Genomic DNA, 12042 nt, shown 5'->3' on the forward strand with positions numbered 1-12042 from the left:
GTTCTATGAGACCATTACTTATGTTTAATTTATTTAACGGGTAAACTAGATGAATGGAAATTTAGAGACCAGCCTGAGATGGATTAGATAGATGAGTTTGCTCGTGACGGGGTGCTTCAACAATTGTACAAATGGATGATTCCAGCGGTAAAGCAGGCTACTTGAGAGAAGAGCTGAAATGATTAGTTGATTACTTTATTATTCGATCAACAGGAAATTAATCAGCACCAATTTTCTTAATGAATTAAACATTTAAGTCATAATTTAAGGAAAATAAAGACATTCCAGCTTCTCAAATGGGAATAATTGGTGGTTCTCTTTGTCTTGAAACTGTATTTTTTTAGTATTGTGTAAGAGACAAGAGAAACCTAGGGTTTGATCCACCCACACACGGCCACACTCCTGTCTGATCCTTTTTTACCACTCTTGTCTAACAAGCTTCAGTCTCTTTTCTCACTAATGTTAGAAAACTGAAATTCACAAACATCTCCCTGCTCACATCACTTCCTTGTACAGTAACACAAATGAGTGCACATGCACACATACACACGATGCCTCTTGGACTATTGTACAAATTCTCCTTCCTTCTACCCTCAACATACTGTTAAACAATATATTTCTTGAAGGTTTATTCAAAGTAATTACATCTGGAGCTGCCCATCACTCAGGAAGTGCAGAAAGAAAAAAAACGAAGAAAAGAAAACCTGACATTTGATTGTGTGAAGCTTCTGGCTATTAATGTCATCCTCCTCTCCCCTCCCTGTCTTTCTCTTCTCTGATTTCCAGGGTAAATGTCCCCTCTAGCAGTCTGCGGCGGGAGTGGGGGTGGGGGGACATAGGCGGTTGCTGTGAGGCATGCTGGATAATATTCTCTAATGAGGCGAGCTAGCCACGCCACCTGGAACTCTACCAGTGGCTGAAATCTGCCTCTCTCAATCTCCGCCAAGAGTCACACTCTCATTTTTATAGGAACATCTCAGACTCCATTTCTCTTACAGGAACATTTCTTGTGCCTACATCCTGCACGACAGAATAAAAAAAAAACTTGTTTATAAAGGTTAATCAATCTCCTTATGGCATTATATCTGAATGACAATCTGCTTCCTTATGTTGCCTTCCAGAATCCGTCTTATTTATCAGACACCTCCATTGTCAAATCTCCATAACAAATCTAGCCTACAATCTAATATAGCTGCCATGGATAGGGGGAACTGTCAGAAAGTCCCATTTCTGTAGCCCTATAACTACTGCTGTATTTCCTTTCCCCAGACACACTGTATATCCATTCTGTCAGCCTACATGCAGCCAAAAACCTCTGGCATCATACCAGTGCAGCTCCTGAGTAGTCAGCAGAAAGGGACACAGCATTCAGTCCAAGGATTGGAAAACGCTTACGGCAAAGGAATGACTGTCAGCCGATGTATTTCCTAACGTTAATCCAGGTGAGCTAATGTGTGAAAATGAGAGGACCCTGATTCATATCTGGGGCGTCTTGAGCCCTCTAAATTCATGAGGAGCATTGTTAGATGATTGGCTACGAAGCATGACACTAAGTTTTTTATATATATATATATATATATATATATATATATATATATGTGTATGTGTGTGTGTGTGTGTGTGTGTGTGTGTACACAGAGTACAGTGGTGGAGGGGGTTGTGTCAACCGTGGGGAAAGGGATGAGAATGAGTAGGATGCAGCAGACAAAGGAGTGGTTGTTTATGCAGGGAACTGTCCCTGGAGCCTGCTTATCTATTCCCAAGGGTGTGTGTGTGTGTGTGTGTGTGTGTGTGTGTGTGTTCGCATCTAAATTAATTCTGTGTGAAATACTAAATGTTTTTCTTATGGGGGAGTGTGTGTGTATAAGTTAATCACATTTTCCTTTTGTCCAATGAGCTGCTATTAGCAGGTATTGGTCGGTCAAAATAATCTTAACTTTCAGACAAACACAAAAATGAGAACGTCTGGTAACAGAAAAAGACAAGCATTACTGCTACTTTCACAAAGTGAAAGGGGGTTGGTGGCTCTTAAAATTTGGGATTTAGGATTGGATAAATTTGAATGGTCATGGTCATAAAATGATTAAAGAGATTAAAAAGAAAAGAATATATTTCTGACTTTCATCTAATTGTTGTTCTTCTTCTGAGAAATACTAGATACTTTCACCACTTCAGGTCTCCAAAAACATTAAAATAAAAGACCTGAAAAGGAAAAATCTCTCTTTGGTTGATCTCCTCACAACTCATGTCCACAATGAGAGAAAAACCTGTGATGAGGACTTAGATTACTTCTCTAACAAACACATTTTACAAAGTGCTTTAAAACATAAAGAAGTCACTGGTTGTCTTTTGATCAAAGCCAAATGTACTGAACAGTGATACAATACATACCGTCAAGTGTCTCATAATAAAAAACATCTTGGGAGGTCTGTATTTTGAGAGAAATATAGAGGAGGAACTCTATACCTTTCCATCTGGTTCTGCTTATAGTTAGGACGTGCTAGAGAGAATGCTGATGGAGGTTGGGGAAATACATGGTGAACACTCCTGGAAAAGGTTATTCTCTCTCAGTCTCTGTCAGATGTGAAAGATGTAGAAACCAGATGTTGATTCTTGCTGTTACTGTTCCCATTTCTCCGCAGTTCTCACAGTTCACACACTATACAGTATCTGGGATTTTACTCACCAGGTTTGGGGCATTCTAACCATAAGACATGACTTATCCATGTAATGTTCATGACATAAATGACATTTTCTCAAAGAAACTACATCCCCTTGAAACCAGAGTCCGTGTTTAACACTTTTTGGTTACAAAAAAAAATTTCTCATGGTATATCCAAAACCTGGATCATTCAACATAACTTTCTCTGACCAAAGGGAAAACCCCGCTGTGACTTTTCAAAATGTTCCATAACCACAGAAACTGTCTCTGCGTTGTTGTCTAAACAGTTTAAAAGGGGTTCAGCTTACTATTTACATCATGGGGTTTTAAAAACCTAAATAACTGCCGTTCTATGCTCCCCAACACATTCTGCAGAATAGCACAATGATTAAAATTGACACTGATAAGGCATGTTTTGATCTTCGACCGCAGCTGCAGCTACTATGAGGGCAGAATATGCAACATTGTTCGTCCAGATTTATGCCAGACCCTACCATGGTGGAAACAAATCCCTTAAAGTGGTTACACACCAACCAGACGGCCGACCCTCGGCAGAAAAGCCAGTGGAAATGATCAGTCGCATCCCCGAGGTCCAAAAAACTGCCTCGGGACACACTGAGACGACACCAACTTTAAAAGATTTCCGTCAGATTTTGAGAAACTCTAGTCACCTCATTCCGCTCGCCATTTCTGGGTGAGTCCCGACTGAACCTGTCAGGTCGGCCAAAATGAACGGCGACAGCCCCTCAGACTGACGACGGCACGGGACACAACGAACAGACTCGAGTCACTGACCTCGCCAGACTGTCCAGCGGCCGATAATTGGCCCTGTGTGTCCCGGGCTTTACATTCAGCTCTGTCCTGAAGTCTAGCTCCTCATCACATAGTTTGTTCCCAGGACTCTGTGTTGCCCCTCCCCCCTGAGCTGTTTGGATGAGATGGGCCATCTCCACCTTTCAAGCGACAACAGCTACCCAGCAAGTTAACTGTGACTGTCACACACACATCATCCAAGATATTGACCCTTCCCCTTAAACCCTACCCCACTAACATTACACCTTGAACTTGGATGCAATTTGTAGAACACACATTGTACTTAATACATTGGCTCCTTCCACTGAACTTAGTACACTAGTACTAGGAGTTGTTTTTGGATTTCTGCTAAGTTTTGCAACTTTATATTTCTAGTTACTGACATTTTTCCTCTTATGGTTTTGATTTCTGTCTATGGAGGGGTGGCGTCTCTAAATTAAAGATTTTTGGAGGGGACAGCTTGGGCTGGGTCAGAATCACAAAACACAAATTTGACTCAGAGGGCTTTAAAATCCATCCAAAAGACAACACCCTCTATCCTCAGATACTTGATTCAGATGAGGAAAAAGTTCTTTAACAAGGAAAAATGGGGAGAGAAACTCTTCCCGGACAGACAGACATACAATAGATGTCTTACATGCAGAATAGACAGAAGTACGTAGCAATGGTAAAACTATGATATGAAGAAACAGAATGACAATATTATGTACAAAAGTACAAACATAAAAAGATTGTGGATCAGAGAAGACCTCCGAACTCCTATATACTTTGTGCACCATTTACCATACAGTACATACAAACTTGACTTATGCCTGTGGCCTGAGTCAAATTTCCCCCTTTTTTCCAAACACTTCGCTAACACAAACATGTAATCATAACTTTCTAACATACACAACCAGTCCATCTATAGAAATAAAACTGTCATCAGTGGAGACTTGCAACGGCCTTTGTGAGGCTGCAGATTGTTCAAGGCACTGCCCACAGTGGTCTGTTTATCCAGCTGTCTGTCTGGATAAATTCACTTGGCTGGAGGCAGGAAAAGACTCTGTGGTGAAGAAATATATTCCAGGCTCACAGTGGATGAAAGGGAGGCAAACTCTAATGTGTAATGAAAGCACTCCGGCTCAGGCAGTCTCTTTTAATGAATGAGCCGGAAGCTGACACATAAAAACCGACTTAAACCTACGTGCAGCAAACGTGACCAATCGTATGCATGCACAGACACGCTCACAGATCAAATGGGAAAGGACAAAGAGAGTGACAGTGAATTCTCCCCTGTTGTTTAGAGGTGAAACAAAAAGGAGAAAAGATGATGTTCAGTCATGATGGAGAATCAATACCTAATCCACGTGGATTACTTCAAAGGCACAAGGTGCTCTGGCAACAAGTCCTGCAGGACAGAATAAGACTGTGTGTAACATCATGTGAAAGTGCGTGCCTCAAAGACGGCAATGCCATAAAGCAAAAGAAAGGTGTGCAGATACAATGTTCAGCACAAAGTTCACCTAAAACAGAACTAAATAGTTTAAATAGACTTAATGTATGTAATTTTGTGGCGTTGTTACTGCATAACCTTGGGCTTCTTCATCCTCATTACTTCTTTTAAATTGAGAAAAACGCTACATTGGAAAAAATGCTGCGCGTCTAGAAGCTGGCCGATGCCCAGCTTTATGCAAATGAATCCGTTGAACGCAACGCGACTATCCAGTAGAAGTAGACTAAAATCTTTCAAACTAACCTTTGTCGATCTGAAATGAAGACAGATTCAGCAACTGCATGGCCTATTTCTCGCTTAAAATGTTTTCAGAAACACGTTTCGGTGAATTATTTTTGTAAAATACGAGATTGTATTCTCGACGAGCCGCCATGACACTCTGTTGAACTTCTCGAGTAGCCACACCCACGTCACGCATTCGTCCAATCAGCTGCTGGTCGGGGGCGTGGAGCATCAACCATGGCTGTATGACGTCGCGACACCACGCGACAGTCGTGTCGCAAAAGTGGATCTGTACCATTAGTGCATTTCTTACATATTTCTCCTGAAGTTCAACAAGTTAAGTTTTTTTGGTTTGAGTGAAAAATGCATGGGTGGAAAATATATATATATATATATATATATGAGATGATAACACAGCAGCACATTTGGGAAATAACATACGTACATATCAAGGATTTTTACTGTCCATCTACAAGACAAAAACTAGTTTTGAATGTATTAACAATTACTTTATTGACACATTATGTAATTATTTGTCAATTGCTGCCTACACCTTTGGTTTACAGTACGTGCTGCTTGAGCCCATAGGAGCATGTCGGTGTGACTCAGTGTAAAGGAGCTCAGCTCTATGAAGAGCAAATGAACAGCGTGTGCTCTAATGTGGCTCTGGGTTACAGTGGCTGACTCAGCTGTAATGAGATATAAATTAGACGTTGGGTAATTTAGGCTGCTGAGGGAGGGAGGAAGCGGGGGGAACAGGAAAGTAGAAAGGAAGGAAGAAGAGGGAAAATTAGGGAAACACTAGCTGTTATTCCAGGTGATCCACATTAACTTGAGTCTCCTCCCTCTCCATCACGGTTTCCTTCCTTCTTTTCCCTCTGAAACTGCTTTCTGATACCTGATGTATTACCCTAGCTGAGGCTTAAAAAGCTCCTTAACACCCATGGTAAACCCACACAGGACCTGATTTGAGCTCTTCTCAGGACTGTGGGGGTGTTTATAGACTGTGTACCTTAGTTTGTTGCACCTGTTAGGACGGGACAAATGTCTTTGTTTTTAATAAATGGGATCATGTGAGCTGAACGTACTTAACGTAATTCCTGCATAGCTACAACAACCCACAACCAGATGTCACGTTCATGTCATAAAGTCGTGATAAGCAGTTTCGAACTTGTGTGTAGCGTTGACGTCAAAGTATAAGTTGTAATAGCAACTGAGAAACCTCTTAAAGCTGCAATGTATACGACTTGGCTGTAAATAATCCAGAATTTCCTGATAAAACAAAACAAGCATGGATGCTTTACGTCAAAACCCAACGTTTATGGGTATAGTGCTAAATTGTCAAAACACAGCATTTTTAAACCTTACACGACCGATTGTCCAGTCATAGCACTGTCTTGAGTTGTCCGGTGAAGTAATGAATCTTGCCTGTCTCTACCATCCATCCCATATTGATAGGTGAAAACACCTGTGCGGGTGTGCAGGCCCTTATCCTTTTTCACAGCAGACATCTTGGCAAGATATAGTAGGAAAGGCATAGGTGTAATTTATAACATTAAAATCCACAGCATGCCATTTAGGTGAGCAAGTTCCAGGGTCCTGGTATTGTGCATCACCGGCTGGCTCATTGACGTAGCTTACTGGGAGACTTGATGGAACTGAGGTCAAATTAGTTTGATCTGTACTTTTCCTGCTATTACAGGTCAAAATGTCTGCTGTGAAAAAGATTTATTCTTTTACGCACAGATCAACAACTGGTCTCTTACCTTTCCTTTCCATTACACAAAAACAGTCCAAAACCAACTAAATGCACCTGTTTTCAAGTATGACTGCGGGCCAAAACTGGCAGAGGGCCTGATTAAATGTAAGATCAGTTTATTTGACATTTCTTTACAGCAGACATTTTGACTTGTCAAACACAGGTCCGCCTAATAACATCACTAATTGCTGCATTCGATTTATGTGTGCCAGTTTCAGGGCTCTGCGTTGCACATGCTACATCACCGGTACGGCTTAATGACGCACTTAAAACGGAACAGAGCTGCTTTGGCAAGTTCAAATGTCTGCTGTACAAAAGGCCTTCAAACACTGCAAAGTTCAAGAGAAGGAAGTTGGCATCTTTAGTGCACATTTCATCTGAAGAACACACTCTTGAATAGATGTGTGTGTCCAGCATCCAGAGTTCACCTCTAACATTAAGTTCAGTTCCTCCACTTCCCTTTATTAGAAGTGCCATTTGTGTGTGTGTGCGCGGGCGTGTGTGTTTCCCTTAATATTTTTTCCAGGAGTGCATTTGGGAGACCGTTACGCACATGCATCTACACACACACACACACACACACACACACACACACACACACACACACACACACACACACACACACACACACACACACACACACACACACACACACACACACACACACACACACACACACACACACACACACACACACGCACACAAGACGAGCCTGGCATATTTCAAATATGAAAGTGCATTTCAGCTAAGAAGTGGGAAGTGATTTATAAAAGGCTTTAGGGAAAGGCTTTCTACTGAGGATAGAAAAAAATATAACTCTTCAGAGATGGAGAGTGGGAGAGTGCCGCTGAACCTACTGTTATAGATAGCAAAGCAATCATTAAGGCTGAATATCATAGTGGCAGATCAGAATACAGTAGCTTAACCTTACAAAATGCTCATTGGAGGTTGTAATAATACAGGAGAAATAATCAAATGAATGAAATGTCATTGTTTTAATCCCCATAAACATCTGGTTCCCAACTGTTACAGATGCTATTAAACCACAGGCAATAGACTTTCAGTCATTGTAGTGTGCTGAGCTCAGCTCTTTAGAGTGCACATTACCTGATATACAGTGTATGATATAAGTAGAAGAGCAGAAATGATAACACTATTGTTGAACAAAGCAAATGTGGTTTGATGTAAAATCATGACATAAGCTTGGAAAAGGAACTCAATTTGAATTTTTTTCTTGTGGTTGAAATAAATATTAATGATTCACATTCAACTTTCATTTCAGCTTGGTGGCAAGTTGAGTTGACAGTTTGAGGCTTTCAATGGCACTAAACACAGCTAATTTGCAAGTATGCAAGTGTCAGTGATTTGTGCTATACTAAAACCTGTGACTGCTCTTGCATAACTTAACACACAGACTTAAAGGTTAAAAACACAACAAAACACTTTGCTATGTCTTATAGTGAAAATAGCCAGAGGGGGAAAAAAAACCAAAATCAATCAAATGTTTATGATATCATAGGAGTACGAGATGCTCTGAAGTGAATACATCTACATGAAATGTTGCTGTTGCAAAATTAGATTAAATTAGACTGAAGGACATCAGATAAATACACTAACAAACGTGAAAATATAAAAGCCTGTCTATGATGCTTCCAGAAACAGTATCTGTGCCGGTGGAATATTGAAATAAACTTTCAACACAAAGGCGTCTGTAGTTCTAGTTTAGGTGTTGTGTGGTAAGGTTTAGGCAGTGTGGTACCTGGCATGAGTTGCTGTCCAGTGATTCCGATGGGAGGCATCCCCAGGTTGTTCATGGCTGTTGCCCAGGCGTTGGGGTCTGACATGGGCATCGTCATCGAGTTGGAGTCCATTGTCATGTTGCAGATACCTTCTGCAGAAAGACACACAAAAAAAGGGGGAAAGAGAGAAGAGTCAGTATCATTCCGGTCACTGATAAATCATCATGATACAGGGTCATGCCAGAAGAGGAATCGTGCTACGGTCACTGACTGAGGTAGAAGATTGTTTTCAACAGTGTGGCGCTGTCATGGCATCTCCTGCCGCTTCCACTCTATAAATCCTCCTTTGATTTTGTGTTCTGTCTGAGGGAAGAAGAGAGCGGAGCCCACTGTGACTCTGCAGTCAGCCTGACAACATAGTGATTTCAACAACCATTGCCATTAACAATCTACTCATCCCGTTGTTGCAGTTTGTTCCGTTTCACTTTCAGGTTGGAAATACTGTAGTATGACCAGAAAGAACTGTCACACGAAAGTAGAACTCCTGCTCGTCAGAAGCAGATAAAAAAAAACAGGAATGGATTCATATATCTACACACAAAATGTAGACCAATGAGTACTCCAGTGAAAGAGCTGAGCGTTCATTTGCAAGCCGGAGTAAGAAAATAATACAGCATAAAACAAGATTATGCTACTGATGCTATCGGGCATTTGCCAGGCACTCTTCTACTAAACCTGGAAAAAACATCTCCAACTTAGCAGGACAAATACACACATCACCTCAAACTCACATGGTTCTTTTTGCCAAGTGTTGCATAATAAAGCAAACACATTTAGATCCCCATAATAAAAACCCTACAGTAAAGTCAACATGAACGCATCATACATCCACCAGCGGCTCATTCTCCCAGTCTGCAGTATATTTCACAGCTCTAAATGCTTTTTAATTCTCTCCTCTGGTCGACCTCTTTCTATCTGTCAGACCTGTAAATTCCTGTGACTGCTGGCTGAGTCAAGCTGCCCTTTTCTCTTCTGATGCCAAAGCCAACACTACTGTTAATAATGAGAAGTGCAGCATCCTGCACACACTTCACACCTCAGAAGGTCTGTGGCAGAGCCTACTGTGGAGGTAACACTATAACATTAGTATTCCTGGTGTTCAGACACAGCTGGCATTATGTGTAATAATGTTATTTGCCTCTTTACCCCCCCCCCCCGAGCTACTAATTTCAAAGCTGTCTGCTGTCCCTGCCATGGAGAGGCCTGATAAAACCGTCTGTGTCTGTGTGTCGCTGTAATAATGCTGCTGACGAGGACTTCACCAGCTTGTTAACTAACACAGCCCTATTAACAGGGGACACTTTTGAGGACTTGAAATGAAGGAGGAGAGGAGCGGTGGTGAGCTGTTTTATAGCTATTTTATTACAGTTTACAGTGCATTAACTGCAGTCATTGTAGTGCTCATGGATACACACACTCACACACAGTCCTCTTGCTTGGCTTAATGATTATTTATAGCTAAAAATTTATAGCTAAAAAATCAACATGTTGATGATGTTGGTCTGAGATTTGGTAATTGTAATATTGAGATATCCTAAATGTTGTCTTACATTCTACGTTACAGTTACTGTAAGTGATAGAAGCCATTTAATATAGTATAATATATTAATTGTTTTTATATAAAAAAAATCAACCCATTTTATGACAAATTATGTTGAAAGTGTTTCCTTGAGCAACAGTTGTGATGCAAATTACATCCTTATACATTGATATTGAGGTATTTCTTTTGAGATATCACAATCAGGGCTGAGAGCCTGTTATTTTTCATTATCGATCAATCTTTTGATAATTTTTCGATTGAGGATTCATTTTTATTTGGACCGCTGATCATACCTGTCAAGTATCCCGTTTTGGCCGGGAAAGTCCCGTATTTTACCCTTCTTTCCCGCCGTCCTCCCGTATTAGTATTTTCCCGTAAATCTCCCGTATTTTAACCTGCGTTATTAAAAAATAATAATACCCCGGGCCCGAGCGGAGTAAAAAAAAAGAAAAAAAACATTCCCAATATGAGCTCTTTCACTAGCCTCGCGATAACTGCCACCTGCAGTAGCCTACTATGACTACAGGTACTGTAGGTGGCAGTTGTCGCGAGGTTAGTGTGTGAGGTCAGATGATGAGTGACAACGCGGGGGAAAAAAAGAAGAAAAAAAACAGAGACGGATGATGGACGCTACGACAGAGACGGTGCGCTGCCAAAACTTCTGAAGGCTTTACTCTGCATTCCCCATAGCAATGCAAGTTCAGAAAGGGTGTTTAGCATGGTACGAAAGATTGTTACAGAGAATAGGATGACGTTAGACAACAGAACTGTCTGCGCTCTACTCTCATGTAAAATTAACCGCTCTGGCCCAGCTCACAAATACACTCCTTCCAAAACAGTCTTAAAGAATGCAAAGTCTGCAACAAATTTGTACAATAACTCAATAAAGAAAAGTTATGTGAAATGAAAACAAAAACTGTAAAAGAAAAGCAATATGAAATGAAAAGAATGTGTGGAATGAAAATAAAATGTAAATGTAAAGACAAGCATAAATTGTAAATGTTTTCAGCATTCTGCATCAAGTGGTGATTTTAGCTTTCTTGTACACCTGTCTTAAAATGTAAGGGAGAACATTACAGTATGGAGCTTGGTTGGGGTGGTGGGACTGCTCGAGGTGGGCACCGGAAAATTTCCCTTATTTTCAAATCCAAAACTTGACAGGTATGCCGCTGATTAGGCAAAACAAAGATATTCAATTTACAATAATAATAAATCCATCATCTAATTCTATTTTGGACAAATATGATTTTGGCATTGAAAAAAATCTAAATGTCTATTTGTGATCCCATCTAATCTACTGAATTGTGAGTGAAAACACAACAAGGCATTGGCCTTTGATGGGGAATCATTGGACATCAATAGCTTTCCAAAGACCTTTCAGCAGAATTAATTCCTGTTCCTCACTGGAGGTCAGTGTTGTTATTGACTGGGCTAACATTCGAAAGCCTTGTCCATTTGACTGGATGGCACATAGAGCACGTTAAAGCGTACTGCAAGTGCTGGGTCAAGTGAACTACAGTGGCCTTTAGGCCCTGCTGACAATTGTCACACACCCTTCAGTTCATCTGTCTGCCCCGGTGCTCCCATTCATTTAGTGCATCCAATTCCTGTGCCACCCTCTTTCTTTTCATCGTCCTTAACTCTGTTCTTTTCTTTTTTCTGTTGCCCGCCCTGCATCGACTCAACTGCCATCCATTGTCTCATGTTTTCCCAACACACACACACACACACACACATTCCTCCATGAATCAA

At 40.9% G+C, this 12042-nt stretch overlaps 1 protein-coding gene across 6 annotated transcripts in view; it reads right to left on the reverse strand.

The window, feature by feature from the left end:
• The window catches only part of enox2 (ecto-NOX disulfide-thiol exchanger 2), a 192000-nt gene that overhangs the window by 44802 nt on the left and 135156 nt on the right, over positions 1–12042 (reverse strand). For all 6 annotated transcript variants that reach the window (XM_039813280.1, XM_039813277.1, XM_039813281.1 and 3 more), the window contains one exon: positions 8711–8842. In XM_039813280.1, the coding sequence (XP_039669214.1) occupies positions 8711–8842 (132 nt within the window). The remainder of the gene's footprint in view (positions 1–8710; positions 8843–12042) is intronic.

The sequence above is a fragment of the Perca fluviatilis genome, chromosome 10 (assembly GCF_010015445.1).
Source record: "Perca fluviatilis chromosome 10, GENO_Pfluv_1.0, whole genome shotgun sequence".
Lineage (NCBI taxonomy): Eukaryota > Metazoa > Chordata > Actinopteri > Perciformes > Percidae > Perca > Perca fluviatilis.